Raw genomic sequence first — 20,620 nt, 5'->3', positions numbered from 1 at the left:
CAATGTCGTCGAGGTGGTTTACCCTTTTCGGTGATGTTAGTCAGGAGGACTCGTGCATGTATATGGATGAGTCGTGACACTTACATTGCGACGAAGAGGTCGAAGAACAGAGCTGTTCCGCCTCGTTCCATCTCCATCTGCATCGTGCCGCTGCGCTTGAATGTGTTGCGACTGCGGATGATGAGGGCGAGGTAGTGTGCCCGGAGCTTGCTGTCTGAGGCTGGAGTATTGGCGTAGGCGTAGCGTGCTGAGGAGAGGATTGTTGAGCACTGTACGCCGGATTGTAGGCCTTGTTTCTTGAGGGCGAGACGTTGGAGTTCGACGAGTCCGTAGCGGTGGGCGGAACACTGTAGCTGACGTGAGTATGTGGGAGATAGAGGATGGGAAAGAAGACGCACGTAGATGACAGTGTCTTTGAGGATGGCAGTGCCATCGGCAGCATGGACGATGCTTTCACTCGAGCCCGTTGCAGAAGGTGTCTCGTCGAGGAACCAACTGTTGTGTTTCTTGTCGAACTCTACTTTCGGAGTGTAGTCGCCCTTGTATAGATATTCCAAGATCGCGGAGAAGACTTCCGGAGACTCGTTTGGTAGATCTACTCGCTTGCCGTTCGTTTCGAAGAATTGCTGACGACATTGAATGGCGAAGAAGGTAGACTTGCACAGGACATCTTCGTGCGCGGCGAAGAGTCGTTGCTCTGGTCCTACTGCAATCGTGACTATGGCTGAGTTGAGATTTCTATGACAAGTCAGTATGTGCGTTCGGCAGTAAAGAATAGGACACGTACGGAGACGTCGGCGCACTGCTAGCAGTCTTTGTTGGCGACGATTGTGCTGAAGACGACTGAACTGGTTGCGCTGTGATGATCTTCCTCGTTGGCGCATATTCTTTGAAGGACTTCTGCCTCTTGCTGCTCGTCGACTTTCCCGCCCTATACGAAAAGCTATCCCGATATGATTTGTTACGGGTTGTAGATGTGAACATGATGGTGAGATGACGGGTTGACCAGATTTGTGTTGGGTTTGTCGACAAAAGAGCGTAGAGCCAAAAGCGGTATCAGAAGGTGTAGGAGGAAGGGTATACTTATAGATGGCAGGCTGCAACGGCCTGTGAGGCAACACTCCTCTTTTCAGCCGAAAAAGCGGTGCTGAAACGGGGGCATGTTGGTCACATTTGTAACCTACTTTGCACAGTTGCCATGCCAGTCCGAGGCGACCGGAGTAAAGCATACATACTGATAGCAAGGGTTGGGGGAAGACGTGATTGGCACGCGTAAAGTGCCTGCAGAACGCGCAACTGCCTTATTGGTTTGGAGAAACCCGATATTGCCACGGTGTCACGTTACTTATGTTGGCGTGAGTCAGGGAATGAACAATCCTGCGTGCGGCCTCTCCTGATCTGGAGCGATAACGTTAGCAAGGGCGATGCTGTGAAACGGCCAAACGGAGTCTGAGCCAGTGTGCCGGAGGCCTGTTCACATGGAGGAGGAGCGACCGAAGCGAGTCCGCGCATCGAGCCGAGAAAGTGTAATCTGGCCACGCTGCGAGCTTGCGAAGGCAGGATGGTTGCGACTGCTTTTTGTATTGGTCGTGACGCCGGTACGGTGCAGTTCCGCTGTGGGGAATCATATCTGATGGTAATGCTGATGCTGATGCGGCGGATGCGAGTTGTATGCAAGATGCAATGGACGGGATGCTTTCACGCAGGCTGCGAGTCGAAGATGCAGCTTGAAGCTAACTAATAAGAAGTGCGCTAGCGCAGGACCAAATCGCATCCCTGTCGCCCATCCTGGCTGCTGCTCAAACACTGTTTCTTCGTCCCTCCCGATTACATCAATGCCTTTTGTCATACACACGCAAGAGCTGGTTCTGTTCATGTGCTGTAACAATCCATAGATCCCTTTACACCTATCTACCTCTGTCGATATTGAAGGCAGAACTGGACTTCGCCACCTCATCCCGATCTCAACCTACGCCAAAAGTTACATGCAACGACACGAAAGCATGATGCTGCAGCCAAGAAATGCGCGCCGGGCAACGCGGCATACACCTCATCCTCGCCAGCCTCAGTGTACACCATTCGTAATCTGAGGTGCCTTGACCTTCAGCAATTTCTCCGCATTCTTGTACGCAATCATTTCAAGCTCCTCCTGAGTCACCAAGCCACTGTCTTCGAGATCCTGTATCCATTTGAGGCCATTCTCGTTGGGCTCGAATGGATAGTCGACACTGAAGAGGATATGATCGATCTTCGTGTTCCCGAGGATGCACTTTAATGGATCTAGGCTCCAAACGCCTGATGTCGTGATCCATATGTTCTCCTCCCAAACTTGGAGTATCTTCCGCCTCTGCTGGCCCCATCGCACGCTAAGCTTGGATATCCGCTGAAGCATGAATGGTAGCATTTCACCAAAGTGACCGATGATAATCTTCAGCCTTGGAAACTTATCGAACACTCCTGCAGCGTACAGCCGCAAGATGTGAAGACCAGTCTCTGAATGCCAACCCCAGCCAGATGCTCCCAAGCTTCGACTTGCGCCCGCGGTGAAGTTGCCTGTGTACGACTGTTGCATCATATCCTCGGCAGGCCACGTTGGGTGCAGGTATATAGGTACATCGAGCTCCTCTGCTTTTCGCCACATCACATCGTACTCGTCACCATCGAAATACTTTCCGTTAACGTGGTTGTCGATGAGGGCTCCAACAAATCCGAGATCCTTTACCGATCTCTCCAATTCCTTGGCGCACTCATCTGGATCTGCTATAGGCAGCACTGCGAACCCGGCGAAATGGGCCTTATTCTTTCTGACTGCCGCAGCCAGTTGGTCGTTTCCTTGCCGGCACATTTCAGGACTTGGCCCACCAGGAGCACACGCATGTGATATCACTTGCATTGAGATTTTTCCCTTCGCCATCTCTTCTAATCGTAGGCTGTCCAGATCTGCTAGCTTGTCTTTGGCTGCCGGTATGGCTTTGAACTGCTCTTGATATGCATCATCGAACGCTTCCAAGACGGCCGTAGAGAGAAAATGCTCCTCGAGTGCTATGAGAGGAGGAACCATGGTGCCGAATTTGCCTCAGACGTGTGCAGGAAGATGCTTTATGTGACCGGAGCAGACATGCTGTGGTCGTCAAATATGTGTAGCTTCCGCCGTGCAGAAGGGCTCAAGGTGGAACCAGTTCGTCTCGGTAACGACTTGTGGTCGGTCCCGAAGTTGATGGAGAGGTCACACATTATGCGGTGTGTGAGGAGAGCCGACAACGCAGATCGCATATATGTGCAGGCATACCGCTGAAGCCAAAGGTCACTTGGACGCCGACACTACGGCACGACTTGCAGCCTTATGTACGAAGTCATCGAAGCGGATTGTAAGGATGAGCGGGACAAGCGCGTGAGTGAAGCCAGTCCACACGTGGCTGGTGTCACTTGGCATGGACAAGGAGTACTCCCTCCTCAAGCCTGACCTCGGCCAAAGTCTAGTTCTACTCGCAGAGCTCGACTAGCTACACTGCTTGTAGCCATTGCCGTGAGCAACACATTACCGGTAATCGATCAACGACGACGCACTCTCTGTAGGCTGAACTATATACTATTTATCTCATTGTTGACAAAGTCAGTAAGCACACTTCTCCTCACATATCCGATCCCCAATCAGAATGGCTTCCAAGTACCTCGAATCGCCCTCTCTCCATGAGATCGAAGTTCCAAAATCCTACGCAGACATCGGCTTCACGCAAATCAAAGTCACAAATGTCCCAGAATCTTCCAAAGATGTCACACCAATCCAGCTCGTCACACTCTTCCGACCAAAGAAATACAATGCCTTCACGCCCACCATGATGCACGAGCTCGAGCACGCTTACACGCTTTTCGACATCGATGATCGCGTCAAATGTATCGTACACACTGGTCATGGCAAAATGTTCTGTGCTGGTGCGGATTTGGATACGGGTTTCGTAGGAGGCCAAGAGCAGAATCGAGATCACAGGGATGGAGGAGGTAGAGTCTCTTTGGCGATCAACAGGTGTAGAAAACCTACTATCGGAGCTTTGAATGGGAGTGCTGTGGGTGTGGGCGTGACGATGACGTTGCCGATGAATATCAGGATCGCGTATAAAGATGCCAAGATTGGATTCGTGTTTGCGAGGAGAGGCTTGGTTATGGAGGCTGCGAGCAGTTTCTTTTTGCCGAGATTGATTGGGTGAGTACTAAACAAACATCTCCACAAGCCGAGAGACATGGAGGAAGCAGATTTACTGATGTGATATTGCAGCACATCGAAAGCCCTCCACCTCTGCACAACAGGCGCAACCTACCCGGCCAAACACCCTCTCCTCTCAGACCTCTTCACCGAAGTCCTCGACACCCCTGACGCCGTCCTTCCCCGAGCCCTCGAACTCGCAGACGAAGTCGTCAAGAACTGCTCCACCGTCTCCCTTTATCTCATCAAAGAACTCATGTACCGAAACCCCGGAACTCCAGAAGGCGCACACCTGCTCGACAGCAGGATCGTGTATGAATGTTTCGGTAGCAAGGACAACAAGGAAGGCGTGGCTGCGTTTTTGGAGAAGAGACCTGTGAATTTTCAGGGCACGATGCAGAATGATGCGCCTGCGGCTTGGCCTTGGTGGGATCCGATTTCGGTGGGTAATAGACCTGTGCCGAAGGGGTATAAGTTTAAACCGAACTTGTAGGGGAGGGCATGTAAGGTTGCGTTGCAGTATGAATGATTGAAAAGTCTTTGACACAAGAGACTGGTTTGGTTAGAGCCGACGTATTCGAACTCATCGCGATCCTATCTCCTTGATTCGGGAGAGACAAGATTGCTGGCTTGGACTAGGGAAAGCAGGAAGTCGGTACTGTGGAGATCTCAGGCTCAACGGACTTCTCCTAATCTCGCCGCTCTTCTCCTCAGTCCACGTTGGTTCGGAGTCGACACAGTTTCTTGAACTTCTGTTTTGCGAGTCCCAATGCCATTGCCTGCATCTCCTCATCATCATGACCAGACACGGCGATCTTCACTTGACCCCCCAGATTGCATATCTTCTGAAATTCCTTCATGATCTCCTCAATGTGACCTTCCTGTTTTGGAGACCCCTCCAGCGCAATTTCCAGTTGAGTTGTCAGAGTGCTTTCCAAGTTAATACTTTGGTTCGACTTCAGCCTATAGTAATGCTGATTCTTAGAGCTTTGACCACAAGAAGTATGACGAAAAGGTCTCCTTGGGACTCGCAACACCAAATGGCGGATCTTGAGTTCATATTGCTCGGGTCAGTCATGATGGGACGAATCGCGTTTAGCGATTCCAGGAAGGAAATGTGCGTGCGGAAGCTGTAGGGTATCGATGGTCCTCAAGACCTGTACTTCGCTCTAATATCTTTACAAATTTACATTAGCCATGCGCCGAAGCCCTACGCTGAAACCAGGCTGGCGTCAGCAGTACACTGGACTGTATGCAGAATGCTGTCTCGTGATCTCCAAGAGTCTGTCGGAAATCCTCTAGAGCTTAGAGCTGAGCACTGCTCTCATGCGCTTCTCAACAGCGTCCAGGTATTCCGTCGTGGTCACGTAATCGTTCTTCTTGCCACAGCTGATAGCTAAGTCCTTGGTCATGATGCCTTGTTGATCAACAACGTGAATACACGCCTCTTCCAAGGACTCGGCAAACTTGGTCACTTCTGGGGTTCCATCAAGCTCACCACGCTTAGCAAGGCCTCTTGTCCACGCGAAGATGGAGGCAATTGGGTTGGTGGAGGTGGGGTTGCCCTTCTGATGCTCGCGGTAGTGGCGAGTGACAGTACCGTGGGCGGCTTCTGCTTCGAATGTCTTGCCGTCTGGAGTGACAAGGACCGATGTCATCAGCCCGAGCGAGCCGAAGCCCTGGGCGACGATGTCAGATTGAACGTCACCGTCATAGTCTGGGAAATGTTAGCACGGATTTGTAACGGGAATGAACGAGTCACGCACTCTTCATGGCGATGACCATGCCACCCTCATTCTTGATCATCTGAGCAACCATGTCGTCAATCAAGCGGTGCTCGTACCACAGTCCCTTCTCCTCGAACTGCTTGCGGTATGTGGTCTCATAAATCTCCTGGAATGTGTCCTTGAACTTTCCATCGTACTTCTTCAGAATAGTGTTCTTGGTGGTCATGTACATTGGGTAGTTAAGAGCGAGCGCGTGCTTGAAGGAAGCGTGTGCGAAGCCTGATATGGACTCCACAGTGTTGTACTGAGTCTGGGCAACACCGCCTTGGTGCTTGTCGGTGAACTCAAAGACATCGATGACTTCTGGCTTGCCTCCCTTTGGCGTGAAGACCATCTGGAGCTTGCCCGGGCCCGGTAGGACCTTGTCCTGAGCCTTGTACTGGTCACCATGCGCGTGACGACCGATCACAATTGGCTTCTTCCAGCCAGGTACTAGTCTAGGAATCTTGGGAATGACGATTGGCTCTCTGAAGACAGTGCCTCCAAGAATGTTACGGATTGTGCCGTTCGGGCTCAGCCACATCTTCTTGAGCTTGAACTCCTCCACACGCGCCTCGTCGGGCGTGATGGTCGCACATTTGACGCCCACGCTGTACTTCTTGATGGCCTCGGCGGCGTCAATGGTGACCTGGTCATTGGTCTGGTCGCGGTACTCAAGACCCAGGTCGTAATACTTGAGGTCGATGTCGAGATATGGGAAGATGAACTTGTCTTTGATGTCCTTCCAGATGATCCTGGTCATCTCATCGCCGTCCAGTTCGACGACGGGGTTTTTGACTTTGATCTTGGGGATGTGTTGTGACGCCATGCTTCGGCGTTGCACGAGCTTCGCAGCGACTGGTCGGGGAAAGGTTCGTGCTGCTGGGAGGATGCGGGTGCGGGCGTAGGATTGGTGCAGGGCAGGCGAGGCAGCGGTATAGAGAGATCGGATGGCAGACATTATTTATGCTGGGCGGAAGATGCGGCGGACGAGATATAAGGGCCCTTTTCCGTGTATGAATGCGTGAATTGCGCCGACTGGTCCTTCGAGCTCTGTGAGTCTGTGGACGGTCGCGCTTACCCGAGGGAGGGAGAGTTTGTGCGTGCTGCACAATGATGAACGATGTCGGCGAGCCTCAAGCGCAGGTCCCCGCATGTGCAACTCGGCTGCCGGCAGATCTGCTTGTTGATTCCCGGCACTTCACAGCAGAAACAACAGCAACATCAATTTATCACCATCTCGTGTCCAGGGGAAGACAAGAGGCCGGCGAAGACGCTCATCTCACGCGGTGGCACAGCTCCCACACTACACTGCTACGGAGGATGTGGGAGCGGGGAGGGGTACTGAGCTAGGGTCGCGGTTAAATCGACAATAATAATCCAGCGACTCGTGCCCGGCTACATTTGTCTTGATCTGACACAGCGTTCATAGCAAATAATGCAATTCCTCTCACTGTCTCCAGCCAAGACGAGCACTCTCCTGTCGTGGAAATTCTCCGGTCATATCTGCTCTTCTCGGAACCAGTGTTTATATATGCCCACCCAAAGGATCTCGTCGAGCACAGCACCCGCAGAAGGAGTCGTGCAGTTTTCATTCGTGGCCTGCAGATGGCAGCGTGCGAGGGCAACTTGGTGAATTGTGCATGCAGTCGCTTGCTCTGGCAGCACCTGCATTCTGGTGTCATGTCTATTCAGCGGTTCCCCTGCGAAGTCACCGCATAGTCTGCATCAACAGGGAAAGCTGCAGAGCCTCGATGAGCAGTTTGGCCAAGGCCAGCTGGCGAACGGTTCGTGAGGTTCGTGGTGACACTCCGCATCTTGCTCTTGTTCCTGGCTAGAGCCAAGCAGCTTCCCAGCTGGCGCCAGGCGCATCCTTCTATGCGTCTCTTCATCGGCAGAATCTGTACGGAGGACATGGCCGAGTTACAAGAGCCTGTCTTTGCGCGTCACTTTGCCGAGTCATGTGGTTAATGCAGCCTGGTCGCGCTCGTGTTGTGGCAGCGAGAAGGTTCACGGCGCAAGCAGACGCCACGGAATGACGAGTGGGGACATGGTGTATCCCGGCCTCCCGCCTTGTTCACTAAGCTTCAGCCCGTGAATAAACAGACCTACTACCTCTACTCTAATAAGCCAGCACCATCTACTGCTCCTATCTTACTTGAATCTCCCCAAAGCAGGAATGACGGCACTCTGCTCCTTCTACGCGCCGGGGCAACCATGGAAGGCGACCACGCGATTCTACGATTGCCGAGCGAATCCGGCAGCAGTGACAGCATTCCAGAGCGGCACTCAATCAAATGTTGCTGCGGCAGCAAAGATTGCGCGTTCCTGAGGCACAATCAGACTGCACTGCAAGATTTGGAGCGCGACGTGTGTACGGCCAGTCGCATCGGCAAGGTGAGCCGTTTTCTTGCGTTGATGTTTGATTTGGCGCGCCAAAGCAGCATGGCAACAGCTGGGCGCCTCGGGCGGTGTGTATACGCGTGAAGCTGTGCGAGGACCTTGGAACCAGGCACAGTGCGCGTCGGCCGCGAACGTCGATACATGCATCCAACCATGGTGGTGCAGAGTAGCAATATGTCGTTACTAACATTCTCGCTGCAGGCACTGCTGGTACGGCATGAGACGTATATCGCCGACTCCGAGAGAGAACGCAAAGCCATGGCCGCGCAGATCGAATCGCTAGAGGTGGAGAAACATACGCTGGAGACGCAGAATGCGAAGGCGATCGAGGAGAACCGGAACCTGCTCGACCAACTGGAATCGCTGAATGGAGCTGTCGCCGAGTCTGATACTCAAGTTACAAACCTTCAAGCGACCCTACGATCAACACAACAGGAACTCCATAAGCTGTCGCACCTAGCTTCCCGGACCGAGAAGCTTGAACAGCAGATCGCGGACTTCGAGAGAGAGCAAGCGGCATGGCACTCATCGTTTCAAGAAAAGGAAGCGTCCGAAAAGGCTGCACTGCGGAGATGGCAGGAAGCGCAACGCACTCTTTCAGCGTTGCAGGAGCAGATGGATCATATAGAGCAGGAGGCCAAGGAGGAGAAAGAACGGCACGCTGAAGTCGTTGGTCGCATGGAGCGAAGACATGCTGTGGAGCGAGAGCTGGACAACGCTGCTGGACGACTAAAGGGTGCAGCCGCAGCGAAAGCTGCCGCAACAGGAACGAATGTGGTCTCACACTTCGTCAAGGACATTCTCCAGGATAATGCCAATCTGCAAATGGGCATAGTGGAGTTGCGCGACATGTTGCAAACATCAAATGAAGAGGTGGAGAATTTAAGGAACCAGCTTTCGGTACACCAACCTGTCGTCGACGCGCTTGATGTTGCTCAGGCGACCGCGTCGCCCAAACGATCGCACCTCAACGAGGAGATGAGAAGAGCTACCGCGCAGGAATTACATGTCCACCACCACTATCACGCACCTTCACCAGCACCGAAGACACCAGCATTACGACGCCCAAAAAAGAAACGATACGGCGCTCTAACGCCAGGGCACTTTACACCACCCATGTCCGGGATCAGCTCACCGCGCTACTCCTTCTCCTCTCCATCGAACGCTGCAGCCATCCTGTCGCAGACTGCAGCAAGTTTGCCTGACAGTGTGACTCCCAACAAAAAGCGATGGTCTGTTCAATCCAACTTGACATACCAGTCGCTGCAGGATTCCTCGGGGCCTAGCTCTCCTCAATCCACCTATCGCGCATGCTCAATGTTCGACAGAGTTTTTAGCGATGCTGGTCAGGACTCTTCTCGTCCGACAACGCCCGACACTGAGGATCCTGGTTCGCCGTTGTTCTTTCCTGTCAATTCTAAGCGATCGTCCAGCACCTCATTTCACTCGCGCCACCAGTCTGCTGCATCACATAGGGTACGTCCTTCATTAAACTCTATTCTGGACATGAGTACCGAAGACCTGCATGAGATCGAGCAGCAGCAATCGTCAGCAGCACCGATAATAGAAGAAGAGGAGCAGGAGTGGGAGAACACGGACTCCATATCTCCGGATGAACCCCTCGATGCACCATCACTACTTGATGAAGAAATCACACAGTCCCTCAATCGACCGCGCACATTACGTCGCGCCACTTCTCATGAATCCATCTTGTCTTGCCGCGGCATGGATGTCAACACCCTCAAATCTCGACCATCTCAACTGCTCACGTCTTACGCCGGAAGATCAGGATCAAGTCAAGCTGTAGTAAGCGAGGAGACTGCTCATGCAGCACGTCCATCTGCAATGTCTCGTTCATCAAATTCTGGTCAGAGTATTCTGAGTGGCATGAGTGGACAACCGACCCCAAGGCAAATAAAAGGAGACAGACCGGGTATTGGCAGTAGAGTAGGCGGATGGATGTTTGGAAAGTGGGTCGCCACACCGACGCCGTCAGAAACGGCTACAACACCGAAGATCAATCGCACAGCAAGTGCTACTTCGAGCAGCACAGCTAGGTCTGGCGAGGACCCCGAGGCGACGCCGAAGAGACCGAAATATCGTCCTCCTGGCATTAATACGAATGGTCCGATCCCAGGCTTCGGGCCAGAGCAGAAGCTGCAGCATTCGCCGATCTTGCAACGACTCGACGCAAACGCGCTCAAGAACGCATTAGGAAATTGAAATTGGGACGACACTTTGATCTATTGCTGATGGAATACGATTTGATGTTTTATGATACCCAGCTCTTTCGAGCTCTCGTTTGTAAGCTCATAGAAATCAACAGAATCGCAATTGCTATCACATGAGGTCAGATGCATGTGAGAGTTAGGACAGAGACCCCAGCAAAAATGGAGCAAACCAGCCCGCCTATAGAAGGCTTTCCACAGTGAGAAATCGAGGAGCCGGCTTTTGCATGTGACGCGATCTCACTTTTCGTGCTGCCTAAGGCGGCTAGCTTTTGCACTAGCTCAACTTCAACCTCAAAATCCACCTCGACTTTATTCTGACTCTCTACACAGACAAACCCCACCGCTGATCAGTACAACGCTGAAGTATTTCAACAACACACAAGCATAATCAGTACCATCATGGGTCGAGGCAAGGGCCAGTCATATTTGCCCAGAGCTGGCGACTTCAGCGGTAACGGCGATAAGCCGACATCTCTTGAAGATCCCATGGCATACGGCGCTCCAACGAGGCGCGAGGCGACATTGTGGGATCGAGGCGGCGGGCTGGATGTTGCGGCCGATGACATCGATATGACAGATGTCAATGGTGAGACGGCCCAAAAGATTCAGACATCCACATATTCGCCAAAGACAGTTCAAGGCACTTCGACCCAGACTGCTGAAACCGCTACCGGGGAAGAGTCTAGCAAATCAAGACGGGCTGAGAAAAAAGCCACCAAAGACGCTGCAATCGCGACACGGACTAGGTCAAAGAAATTCGAAAAAAGAGCCCCAGAGAAAACTGAAAAGAGAGCCGGAAAGAAAGCTAGAAGAGCTGCGCGAAAAGAAGAAGCACGACGACAAGGATCACTCGATCCGCAGCCGCAGCTCGAGGCGAACAACTCCCTCCACGCAGGGAACAGGGCATCCCGTGTTGAGAAAGCTGGGTCATCAGTAGAGAGGCAAAATCCGAGAGTTCCCAGTCCTCGCTCACAATCGAGTATTACCGGCACCAATAGCGAAGATCCTATCGAGACTGCAGCAAACCTCGAGCCTCGACAGATACACGGAAGATGGGGTGTTGGCAATAGGCTTGACAAGAAAGACAATAGAAAGCTAGTTAGGGCCATGGAGCACTTGTTTACGAATGACGAGAGCGAAAATTCTAAGAGCAAGAAGGCTGCACACAAGGCGGTCAATCGAGGCTTCCAGTTGCCCTCTGAGAGGTTGAATTTGGACAGCATCTCCAGTCTCGACTCGACTGTTCAAGATCAATCATTCAAGGACGACTCGCATCCAGAGATCTAGACTTCCGAAGGACCAGTCTTAGCGGATACCAAGAGGAAGGCAGATTTATGATTACAGGTTTATCGGAACAGAAGACATGCCGTGGTTTGGCCAGAAGAAAGGCGCGGGGCGGCGGGCGGATATTGAGCGTTCGCGTCCGGAATGGTCATGGCTCTCTCGTTGCGACTGAAAAGCATGAGGTGTCTTTCAGAGATCATTTCAACACACACAAAGCAGCATTTTGAGAGTCCGGGGGTACAATCCCAAAAAAAAAACACCTCCCGCGCGCGAGGAAAAAAGCGGAAGGAATGCCGTGACAAATTTTCTTTCTCCAAGTTTAGTTTTACCCACACCTCAAACTCGACTCTCACCTCCCTCCCCTCGTTCCCTTCTCCTCCTCAATCTCATGAACCCACTCATCAACCACCTTCCCATTCTCGTACAAATCAATCAAACTCGCCTCCACAGCTCTCGTCGCATCCGCCACATCCCCATAGAACCCATCGCCTTTCCGATCCTGGTTCTCGATTTCGATGAGGTTCGCTAGAATTCTGGAGAGGAGATAGTATTGGTATGCGCGAGCTTTGGGTTGAGATTTGTCTCGGAGTTTTGTGGGAAGTTTGGGAGGGAGGAGGATTTCTTCTTCTTCTTCTTCTTCTTCTTCTTCTTCTTCTTCGATTGTCGGGGAAGATCGAGTGGTGGGTTTTGGTGGTTTGGTTGTGGAAGGCTTGGGGGATGGTTTGGTAGTTCTAGTTGCTTTGGGAGACGAATTTGTCTTCTTCGCCGCAGCAGCAGGTTTCTTGCGCTTGGGACCCATGAGTATTTCAGTCTCATTCGCGGATGGATCAATCAATCTTCGGACGAATTCTGGGGAATGCACAGAAGCTGACAAGAAGCGGCAGCTGAAGAACGTCCTTTGTCCTATTGGAGTCACATTCAGTCCAAGGATTTCGAATTCCCAATAACGCCGATGCAGACACCCTTTGTTCGTATCCGGAAATGGGAACTCAAACATTCTCATCACAAGTCTACCGGAAAATAACGTTTTTGAATTTAGTCATTACAAATTGTAGTCTGGTGAACGAATGTTAAGAACAGTTCCAAAGTGGAGCGACATTTCTCATCGAACAGAACTCGTTATTCCTTCTTCTTTCCCTGTTTTTGACGCTTGGCAGCCGGTCCATCGTCCTTTTCCTCATCATCGTCAGAAGATTCGATCTTCCTTATGGGTCGCTTGCGCTTGACTGCTGCAGGCTTCTTCTCCCCCTCCTCTTCTTGGTTCCCCTCTGGCTTCTTGCTCTTTGCCTTGGACTTTGCTGGAGCCTGAGATTTGTGGAGCGCCTTGAGCGCGTCGGAAAGCTCCATAGCTTGGTCACCCATGTCTCCGTACACACCATTGGGATCATCATCCACTTCGTCTTGAATGAAGTTAGCGAGAGAGGTAGCGAGGTTTGCTAAGTTCCCCAGGCGCTGGCGTTTCTTGAAGGTAAGCTTGGGTTTCTCGGGCTCTTTTTCCTTTTCCTCGGCGTTGTCCTTCACTGCTACTTTGCCTTTCTTTTTCATTGGAGCGGCCCTCTTTGGTGGGTTGTCGGTCTCAGGATCGGCGGCTTCGGCTTCGGCTTCATATTCATCTTGCGCCTTTCTCCTGGCCTCAAGATCAGCTTTCACCTTAGCTGCCTGCTCCCTCTTCTTTTTGGCTTCTTCCTCCTTCTTTGCTGTCTCCACAGCCTTTCTTACTTTCCTCTCCTGCTCCTTCTTGGCCGCTTCATCAGCTTGTTTCTGTTGTTTGTTCTGTCGAGCCTTTTCAGCTTTGGTCAAGGGTGGAGATTCGGTGGCCTCCTCCGGCTGATGGTCATCTTTTCGTCGTTTACGTCCTCCAGGACTGGTCTTCTGACGAGTGCTCTGCTTCTCCTCAGGCTCAGGCGTACGTCGAGGGCGCTGTCGTCCTTGCTCTTTGTTCTCTTCCGCTGCACGCTTCCTGGTGATCCTGGGAGCGTCCGCCATGATCTTTTCTGATGACACTATACCCAACGGTGAACTTCGCGGCGCATGTGCTGCTCTTGCGAAGCATATCTTCCAGAAGCCCATACGAATGTTCGACCAATTTATACCCTCTTCCTTTGTCTTCGCCGGAAACGGTAGAGTTTCTTTCAAAATTCTAACAATGCTGATATAACTTGGTGGCTGAGGCATTCATGCTACTATCTCAGCGGAACGCTATCACTCCAACGGGAACCAATCTCTTCGAACTCCGAAAGTGGAGCCGCGATGATGTTGATACACTGAATTTAAAGCCAGTCGTGCTCAGATGAGGTGGTCCTATGGTTGCTCACGCTTCACCATTGATGACTGCGGCTCTTTCTCAGGAAATTGGATGAAGACTGAGTTAACCTGAGTAGTATGACTGGACCTCTCTCACAGAGCATGAATTGGAGGCTTATGAGCTTCGGAGGGACTCGCAGCAGTCCGTCTCGTACGTAGGATATTGTCTTAGATTTTGCAGTGCGTGCAAAGGGTTCCAGAGTCTGAGCGATGAGCATCACTGCCCTCAGCTCTTGGGGTTACCACCTTAATCTTCATCGGAAGATGGCCTGCTATCGCTTCGCTTGTTCCGACATGACGTTCCGGCTTCGTGACAGCTTCAATGCTACAAGGCTCGAGAATCGAATCTGCTTGCATGGCGAGAGCTTTTCCGTAGAGTCGAAGCGCGAGAATTGGAGGTAGAGAATGAGATGGCGGCCTTGAACCCCTCGCAAAGGGATCATAAACTCGGAGAGTGCGAATGCTTCGAAAGCTCCTCAGACTCCGTCAAGTAGCTTTGCTGTCTAGTTGACGTTGAGCCGCATGCTGCGCCTAAAGCCGGTGATAGACTGTTGGTCGGCCCACGTTCATCGTGCTGCCTGTGCCCCCTTCCGGGGGATGGATGATAGGACATGGCTCGAGAACTGGGGCGAAATGCATACAGAAAGCTGCGGCGTAGAGTCCAGGCGTGAGAATGGTGATGGTAGGGTGAGATTGCGGCGACTCACGACCGGATCGAGTGGCTGACTCAGAAGGCGCGGCGCGAATGCCAGAAACGGTTCGGAGACTGTACCAAGCAGCTGTATTGTCCTTTCGCCGTTGGGTTGTCTGATGCGATCCCGAAAGCTTTTCGTCGGCTCATATGCTTCGTGCGGGCCAGGCGCGCTCAGGAGTATGAACTTGATAGGAGGTCCGAGAAGGGAGTCTCAGAACATGGCTAGGCCGGTACAGCGGAGTGCGTCAGCACATTTGACGCAACGCTGAGCCGTACGCCACGATCTAAGCCGGCAGTAAGCTGTTCATGCGTCCAGATTCCTCGTGCTTGCCAGACGCCTTCAGTAGTATAACCTTGACAGGGAGTCAGAGAAAAGAGTCTATGAGCGCAGCCAGGCCATTTCATCGGAGCGCCGCGTTACGATTTAAGCCGACTGTACTTCGTTCATCGGCTGGCATTCATATGCTGCCTGTGCGTCTTCCAAATGGTGAATTGGATAGGAGGTTCGAGAAGGGAGTTCACAGGCGCAGCCAGGCTTGTCCATCGGAGGGCGCCACGACATCTGATCTAGAACCGTGACGGAAATCTGCGCAGGGAAGCGACTTGAGAGCACTGATTGATCATTCTTGGCTATTTATACTACATTTTGCCGTTTCAGTGCTTGCTCTTGCTCCTAGCTCCAACTCTTATGCAAAGGTTGCAGCTACTCAAATGCTATCCGCTGGTAGAGCGCTTATCCTTAAAACGGAGCGCTATTCTTCTTCTCATCCTCATACAGGGTACCTTTGCTGCTCAGTACCATAAGGTACATTGCAATTACCAGGATACCCCAAAAAATGCAGCCAAGCGGGAAGTAGACCAACAGCGCATTGCGCTTGCCTCGAGCCGAAGCACCACGAATGCCGCCTCCCACCTTCTTCTGGATGGGCTTGTCGAAGGCACCAAGACCGAAGGCAAGCGTCAACGGAGGAAAGACCGCGCACGACCAGAGGTAGCGCTTCGAGATGGCCTCCTGGTCAGCACGAAGCGCCTTTTCGACGTCGCTCTCGGGCTTGACAAGCATTGGCTCGTTGGCGGCGAAGGACCACTCGTTGTGCTTGCCCAGAGGGCTGTTCGCAGTCACCTGGGGCTTCATTCTCCAGCCCGGCTGACGAGCAGTGAGCTGCGCATCATTCAGACGGTTTGACTTGAGCAGATGCAATTGGCGTGGCTCGTACTGGTTGCTCATAGCAGCCGGTTTGTATCGCTTGGTCTTGCCACCTAGTGGCTTCAACTCGACCTCAGTCACCTTGGCATTGGTCGTGGTGGCGCTGTTGCTGTGCGATCCACCATAGATGGCCTTGACTGTAGGATCTCGCACAAAAGGTGACCAAAGCTCGGTTGCCGGGCCGCGGAAGGAAGCCGGAGAATGACTTGGGATGCTGAAGTCCGCGCGAAGAGTAGTGAAGGTGGCCTCTCTATCGTCCCATACTAGATCGCCGCGACGTGGAGTTGGCGTCGTTGGGGAATCGAGCAGACCTCGACGGTCAGAGGCGGCATCAGCTGCTGGCCAGAGCTTTCCGAGAGCGGCAATGCGATTGAAGCTGTTTCTTGGATTGTAGTTGGGACGAAAAGGCTTGACCTTCTGGAGCTTGTTTGTCGACTTTGCCTTGAGAGAGATGAGAGACTCCGAAGCTTTCAGGGCGAAGCGATCGGATGTCGATGGATAGAGCTGACGTAAGCGTTCCAGCTCCTCAACATCAGCCTTCCGCTGGGCTTTGTCAAGAGGCGTGCTCCCATAAAGGACATTCAGGTCGTCTTCGATGATCTTTGCCTCCAACTCCTTGATGGCTTTCTTGATCTGACGTCGACGCTCGAATTCTTGTGCGGCGACGTCGTCCGGAGAAGACACAGCTGGCGACAAGTCGGTGATCGGCGTCAGGATGTGGCCTTCCATCTGAGAGGGGCCTGTGCTCAGTCGGACTCGGCTGTCATAAAAGCTCGTGTTGGCATAGCTGTCCAGGCTGATGCGACCATAGTTGCGTGGCAGGTCATAGTGAGAATCAGAGTACTGAGTCTCCCAGTCATCTTCGATGTCCTCGGAGTAGATGCTCGAGCTACGCTGCAGCACTTTGGCCACGTCGCCGCCATCATCATCGTTATCGTCATCAAAGAATCTGAAGCGCTCAGCGGCTGCAGCAAGCTCTGCAAGATTGTCCTCGCTCTTTGGCGGGATGTTCTCCTTGTCGTCGTGGTACCATGGCAGCACACAAGGTGGCACTGGAGTCCTTGGGTCTGTGTCTGGATGGATGTGAATGTGCGCTGGATTGTCGCAAGTCTTTGGGTTGCATGGAGTGCCCGGTGAATATGGTGGATACTCTGGAGCAGCCTCCGGCGTGATAAGCAATAGCTGGTTTGTCTCACCATAAGTCCGATCAGTGGTGGGAAGCTCGGAGCAGCCGGAGTAGTAATGGAAGCCTGTGCCATTGTAGACTGGTGCTGGTGGCGTCGGCAGAGCAACTGGCACGACAGGTGGGGTCGTCAGCACAGGCTTGGCATCTAGATCTCGTGTAGAATCCTTGCGGTCTGCAGTTGGGGTTTGTAACGGCGAGACCAGACCGTGAGAGGTGTCAAACGCCGGCTCAAGGCTAGCCTTGCGGGCCCGCTCAATCGCTCGGCTGTCTGTGATGTCGACTTCTCCTTCTGAGGAGATTGGGACTCTGGTGTAGTCGTACCCCTTCAAGATCTCTCCGATCGTCGGGTCTGTGCTTTGTTCCAATGTCCTGTGAAGAAAAGCATCTCGTAAGTGTACTCTTTAGACGGAATCGACGAGAGGAAGTTACATACGCTTGAGTATCAGCACCATGATCTGAAGCTGTGATGCCCAGACCTTTGACCTCTTGCGGAGAGGTTGGCGCGAACTCGGCGTTGCGATCTTCTCTGAGAACTGCGTCGATTGCCTTGAGTTGATTGTTACTGCCAGACTCGCTAAGGGTGAGATCGAATGGATCGCTACGGTGGCTTCCGGCTGTCATTGCCATGTGCCAGGCTGTGAGTTACATCAGTGCCATGGGCAGATAAGCATTGCGAAGAGTCATACCTGTCGCACTCATCTTCTGAGCTCGTGGCGAGCGCAAGTCGTTGAGGACGGCATTGGGTGGTGGAGAAGGGATCACGTCCTCGACGCGAAGGATGTTACGACGTGCACTGCCTGGATCATCGTAAAGCACGCGTCTGGAGTTCTCGCTTGGGACGCGCAGCGAGGTTTGCGAGGGCTCGCCGGTGAGAGTGTCGTACTGCATTTTCTCTACTGGCTGGTCGAAGTAGTCGTCGAGAAGTCCGTCGATCTCGGCAGGTGTTTCGATGTCACGAGCGCCAAGAATAAGAGACGCGTGCGGATTGACGACGTCAAAAGATGCTCCACGATACAAAATAGTGGCTGGGGATGAAGGTTGCGATGGCTGTGCCAAGTGCCCTGCAAAGTTCGGTCAGAAGGGTGCAAAGTCTGTAGAGAGGTGGACTTACCGAATGTGCCCTCCCAATTATCTCGTCCAGGAGGGTTGGGAAAGTCGAATTTCGAGAGTGAGAGTGATGATGAGGTCGCGATTTGGCCTTGCTGCTGCTGCGGCGGCGGCGCGTGCCAAGACTCTGGCGCTGGTGCCTCTGAATTCGAAGGCGGGTCCTCGTTGACTTGCTGGTGATCGCCGGCGCGCTCGTGCTGGGAGCTGTGCTTCTGGCGCTGCAAGTGCTGGTGCTGGTGATTCTGCTCTGTTAGGCGCGACAACCCTCTGAATAGCTTCTCGTCCAATGGAGGATCAAACACCGCCGCATGCACCTCCCACAGCTCGTCCTCGTCCTGCCCGCTTCCACCGCTATCTACCCGCTGCCGCGGAAGCCGTTTTGCTCGCCTGAGAGGCTCAAACTTACGCTTGGTGCGAATATGGTCGCCCACTTCCAGGTGGTCGTCAGCCCAGTCACGCTCTTGCGGAGCGGCGGCGCGACAGATCGGTGTCTGTGCTGGTGTCGACTGTAACGTGGTCACCGTGGACGTGAGAGATGGCGATGTTGTGCTCGGTCGAAGTCGTGGCGTGAGTGGCAAAGGTGGAAAAGAAGGGATAGCAGGTGAGTGTTGTGAGAGCGAGTGAGCTTGGCTAGGCAGAATTGCACTTGGCGACCAGTGGTCCGTGTAGCTCAACGGCGCTGCAGCAAGATGCGGCGTCGAAGGCTTCCGCCGCCGTCTCAAACGCTTCAAATCGAACTCTGGCGGCGCCGACAAGACCGGGGATCGCTGGAGTCGATGGAAGTCATGCAGTGTGAACTGCGGGCTGTCGTGTCGATACAGCGAGATAAAGCTGTCATTCGAGGCGTGCGCGTCCAATGCGACTGGCGAGCTGGTCAGTGGCCAATCTGGAGGGAAGTCTTCCATGGCGACCCTGCATGCGGCCCAACAATATCCTCGAATGTTACCAACAGCACTACTTGGGGCGGTACAGACGCAGGCAAGAAGAGAACGGGCGGCCGTGGTGCCCCAAGCGCATGGTATCGAACTATCCAAGAAGCAGCACAAAGCTGGCCAGCAGCCATCAAGCGAGTGTCGAAAGCCCGGTGAAGATTGAGTCCCGAACAAGTTCGGCTTGTGGCGATTTTGGTCTTTTGAATAGGTCTGATGCCGCTCCTCCCTGGTCTACGCTCGCTATTACATTGATTGCTACTGTATACTGCATCGGCATCAGCACTCCAAATCCTTGGCATAGTGGGCAGACATGCCATCTTACCACTGGAGATGCTGCGCTTGGTAAATTGACAAATGCTTTCGGCTGTGCTCGAGATTGAGTGTCAAGTCGAATCGTCGTTGAATCTTGAAAGAAAATGGATGATGTGCGACACGCCGCCTGTCAAGCGGTGCGTGCTGTGAAAGCCGATGCGCTGGCAGCTGGAAGCATGTTCGCAGCGCTCAAGGCGTGGAGATAGTTCTAAGTCGACGAGCCAACGACATTCTCACACTCTCGCGAGGCAATGTCAACTGCTCCAGCTGAAGAGCAAAAGGCAATGGTACCTTGACTAAGGCCTCGGAGAGGAAGCCGCGTTGGAGGCTGCGTGGCCTTCCAAGTTCCATTTGCGCTTCACACTTCACACCGAGCGAACTCCCTCTGCCTAGATGACCAAGTCTGCCAGAAGTCAAGCACGCTGCCCAACAAGCGTGAGCGTGAGCGTGACAGAACCATCGGTGGCTCGCAGCAGTGGAAGTGTGGCACACCGTGAGGTCAACACAAGGATACCCAATAGACACCCACTTCCCTCACCTTTCACGCCACTGACCGCACACTTGGCAACCAATCGGCGTCGAGAACCGCGCATTCCCGACGACATCGTGTCTCAAAAAGCTTCACTACTATGCTGTAGGCACTTGGTCAGATTCGAGCCGGTGTGCCTTCGTGCATCGTGATGCCGATGAAGGAAGGCTATGCAAGTCATTTTGTGGTTGTTTGACTGGGTAGTGGTGGCCATGGTCCAGCCAATCATGCCCGCCGCCCGACTTTTGCCTCCCAAGGTACCGCGTGTACGAGTACCGTACCACAACAAGGATTTGGCGTGCTTGATATAAGCCTGCCGGACACCATCTCCTCGTGGGGCGTGAGACTGAGCTGAACGACGCAGGCCGAGACGCATTTAGCTTTGGCGATGCTGTAAGTAAGGGAATTCATGGCAGAACGATGCAACGAGACGACGGATGGCCCCGAGGGACACGACACCAGCG

At 53.1% G+C, this 20,620-nt stretch overlaps 9 protein-coding genes across 9 annotated transcripts; 4 read left to right on the top strand and 5 right to left on the bottom strand.

The window, feature by feature from the left end:
- Window positions 1–80: 80 nt before the first annotated feature.
- MYCFIDRAFT_36183 (uncharacterized protein) lies at window positions 81–884 on the bottom strand (the record flags this gene model as incomplete). Its single annotated transcript, XM_007927549.1, has 2 exons — window positions 81–347; window positions 399–884. 2 exons carry the CDS (start codon window positions 882–884, stop codon window positions 81–83), a joined length of 753 nt encoding a protein of 250 aa, XP_007925740.1.
- A 994-nt stretch (window positions 885–1,878) lies between these two features.
- On the bottom strand, window positions 1,879–3,061 carry MYCFIDRAFT_153671 (uncharacterized protein; the record flags this gene model as incomplete). The annotated part of the gene is made up of 1 exon (XM_007928146.1): window positions 1,879–3,061. The coding sequence occupies one exon, from the start codon at window positions 3,059–3,061 to the stop codon at window positions 2,066–2,068; it is 996 nt and encodes a 331-aa protein (XP_007926337.1). The 3' UTR covers window positions 1,879–2,065.
- A 595-nt stretch (window positions 3,062–3,656) lies between these two features.
- MYCFIDRAFT_36188 (uncharacterized protein) lies at window positions 3,657–4,694 on the top strand (the record flags this gene model as incomplete). The annotated part of the gene is made up of 2 exons (XM_007927551.1): window positions 3,657–4,201; window positions 4,274–4,694. The coding sequence occupies 2 exons, from the start codon at window positions 3,657–3,659 to the stop codon at window positions 4,692–4,694; spliced, it is 966 nt and encodes a 321-aa protein (XP_007925742.1).
- An 805-nt stretch (window positions 4,695–5,499) lies between these two features.
- MYCFIDRAFT_64238 (uncharacterized protein) lies at window positions 5,500–6,796 on the bottom strand (the record flags this gene model as incomplete). The annotated part of the gene is made up of 2 exons (XM_007927730.1): window positions 5,500–5,918; window positions 5,968–6,796. The coding sequence occupies 2 exons, from the start codon at window positions 6,794–6,796 to the stop codon at window positions 5,500–5,502; spliced, it is 1,248 nt and encodes a 415-aa protein (XP_007925921.1).
- Window positions 6,797–8,184: 1,388 nt separating this feature from the next.
- On the top strand, window positions 8,185–10,593 carry MYCFIDRAFT_35878 (uncharacterized protein; the record flags this gene model as incomplete). Its single annotated transcript, XM_007927534.1, has 2 exons — window positions 8,185–8,364; window positions 8,572–10,593. 2 exons carry the CDS (start codon window positions 8,185–8,187, stop codon window positions 10,591–10,593), a joined length of 2,202 nt encoding a protein of 733 aa, XP_007925725.1.
- A 407-nt stretch (window positions 10,594–11,000) lies between these two features.
- On the top strand, window positions 11,001–11,888 carry MYCFIDRAFT_196375 (uncharacterized protein; the record flags this gene model as incomplete). Its single annotated transcript, XM_007928145.1, has 1 exon — window positions 11,001–11,888. The coding sequence occupies one exon, from the start codon at window positions 11,001–11,003 to the stop codon at window positions 11,886–11,888; it is 888 nt and encodes a 295-aa protein (XP_007926336.1).
- Window positions 11,889–11,947: 59 nt separating this feature from the next.
- On the bottom strand, window positions 11,948–14,407 carry MYCFIDRAFT_174468 (uncharacterized protein; the record flags this gene model as incomplete). Its single annotated transcript, XM_007928144.1, has 8 exons — window positions 11,948–12,071; window positions 12,098–12,196; window positions 12,239–12,303; window positions 12,334–12,883; window positions 12,932–12,986; window positions 13,034–14,051; window positions 14,092–14,195; window positions 14,218–14,407. 8 exons carry the CDS (start codon window positions 14,405–14,407, stop codon window positions 11,948–11,950), a joined length of 2,205 nt encoding a protein of 734 aa, XP_007926335.1.
- Window positions 14,408–14,453: 46 nt separating this feature from the next.
- Window positions 14,454–15,503, top strand: MYCFIDRAFT_174467 (uncharacterized protein; the record flags this gene model as incomplete). The annotated part of the gene is made up of 10 exons (XM_007928143.1): window positions 14,454–14,499; window positions 14,529–14,674; window positions 14,708–14,760; window positions 14,798–14,856; window positions 14,882–14,970; window positions 15,015–15,127; window positions 15,154–15,226; window positions 15,253–15,354; window positions 15,384–15,421; window positions 15,455–15,503. The coding sequence occupies 10 exons, from the start codon at window positions 14,454–14,456 to the stop codon at window positions 15,501–15,503; spliced, it is 768 nt and encodes a 255-aa protein (XP_007926334.1).
- Window positions 15,504–15,537: 34 nt separating this feature from the next.
- Window positions 15,538–20,532, bottom strand: MYCFIDRAFT_174466 (uncharacterized protein; the record flags this gene model as incomplete). Its single annotated transcript, XM_007928142.1, has 13 exons — window positions 15,538–15,589; window positions 15,630–17,645; window positions 17,710–17,850; window positions 17,879–18,041; window positions 18,071–18,209; window positions 18,233–19,546; window positions 19,582–19,639; window positions 19,668–19,815; window positions 19,846–19,894; window positions 19,925–20,093; window positions 20,120–20,176; window positions 20,214–20,237; window positions 20,270–20,532. The coding sequence occupies 13 exons, from the start codon at window positions 20,530–20,532 to the stop codon at window positions 15,538–15,540; spliced, it is 4,593 nt and encodes a 1,530-aa protein (XP_007926333.1).
- Between the last annotated feature and the right edge of the window lie 88 nt (window positions 20,533–20,620).

The sequence above is a fragment of the Pseudocercospora fijiensis genome (genome assembly GCF_000340215.1).
Source record: "Pseudocercospora fijiensis CIRAD86 unplaced genomic scaffold MYCFIscaffold_4, whole genome shotgun sequence".
In the NCBI taxonomy this organism is placed as follows: Eukaryota; Fungi; Ascomycota; class Dothideomycetes; order Mycosphaerellales; family Mycosphaerellaceae; genus Pseudocercospora; species Pseudocercospora fijiensis.
The sequence above is the reverse complement of the archived record's forward strand: the minus strand, read 5'-3'. Positions and strand labels throughout refer to the sequence as shown.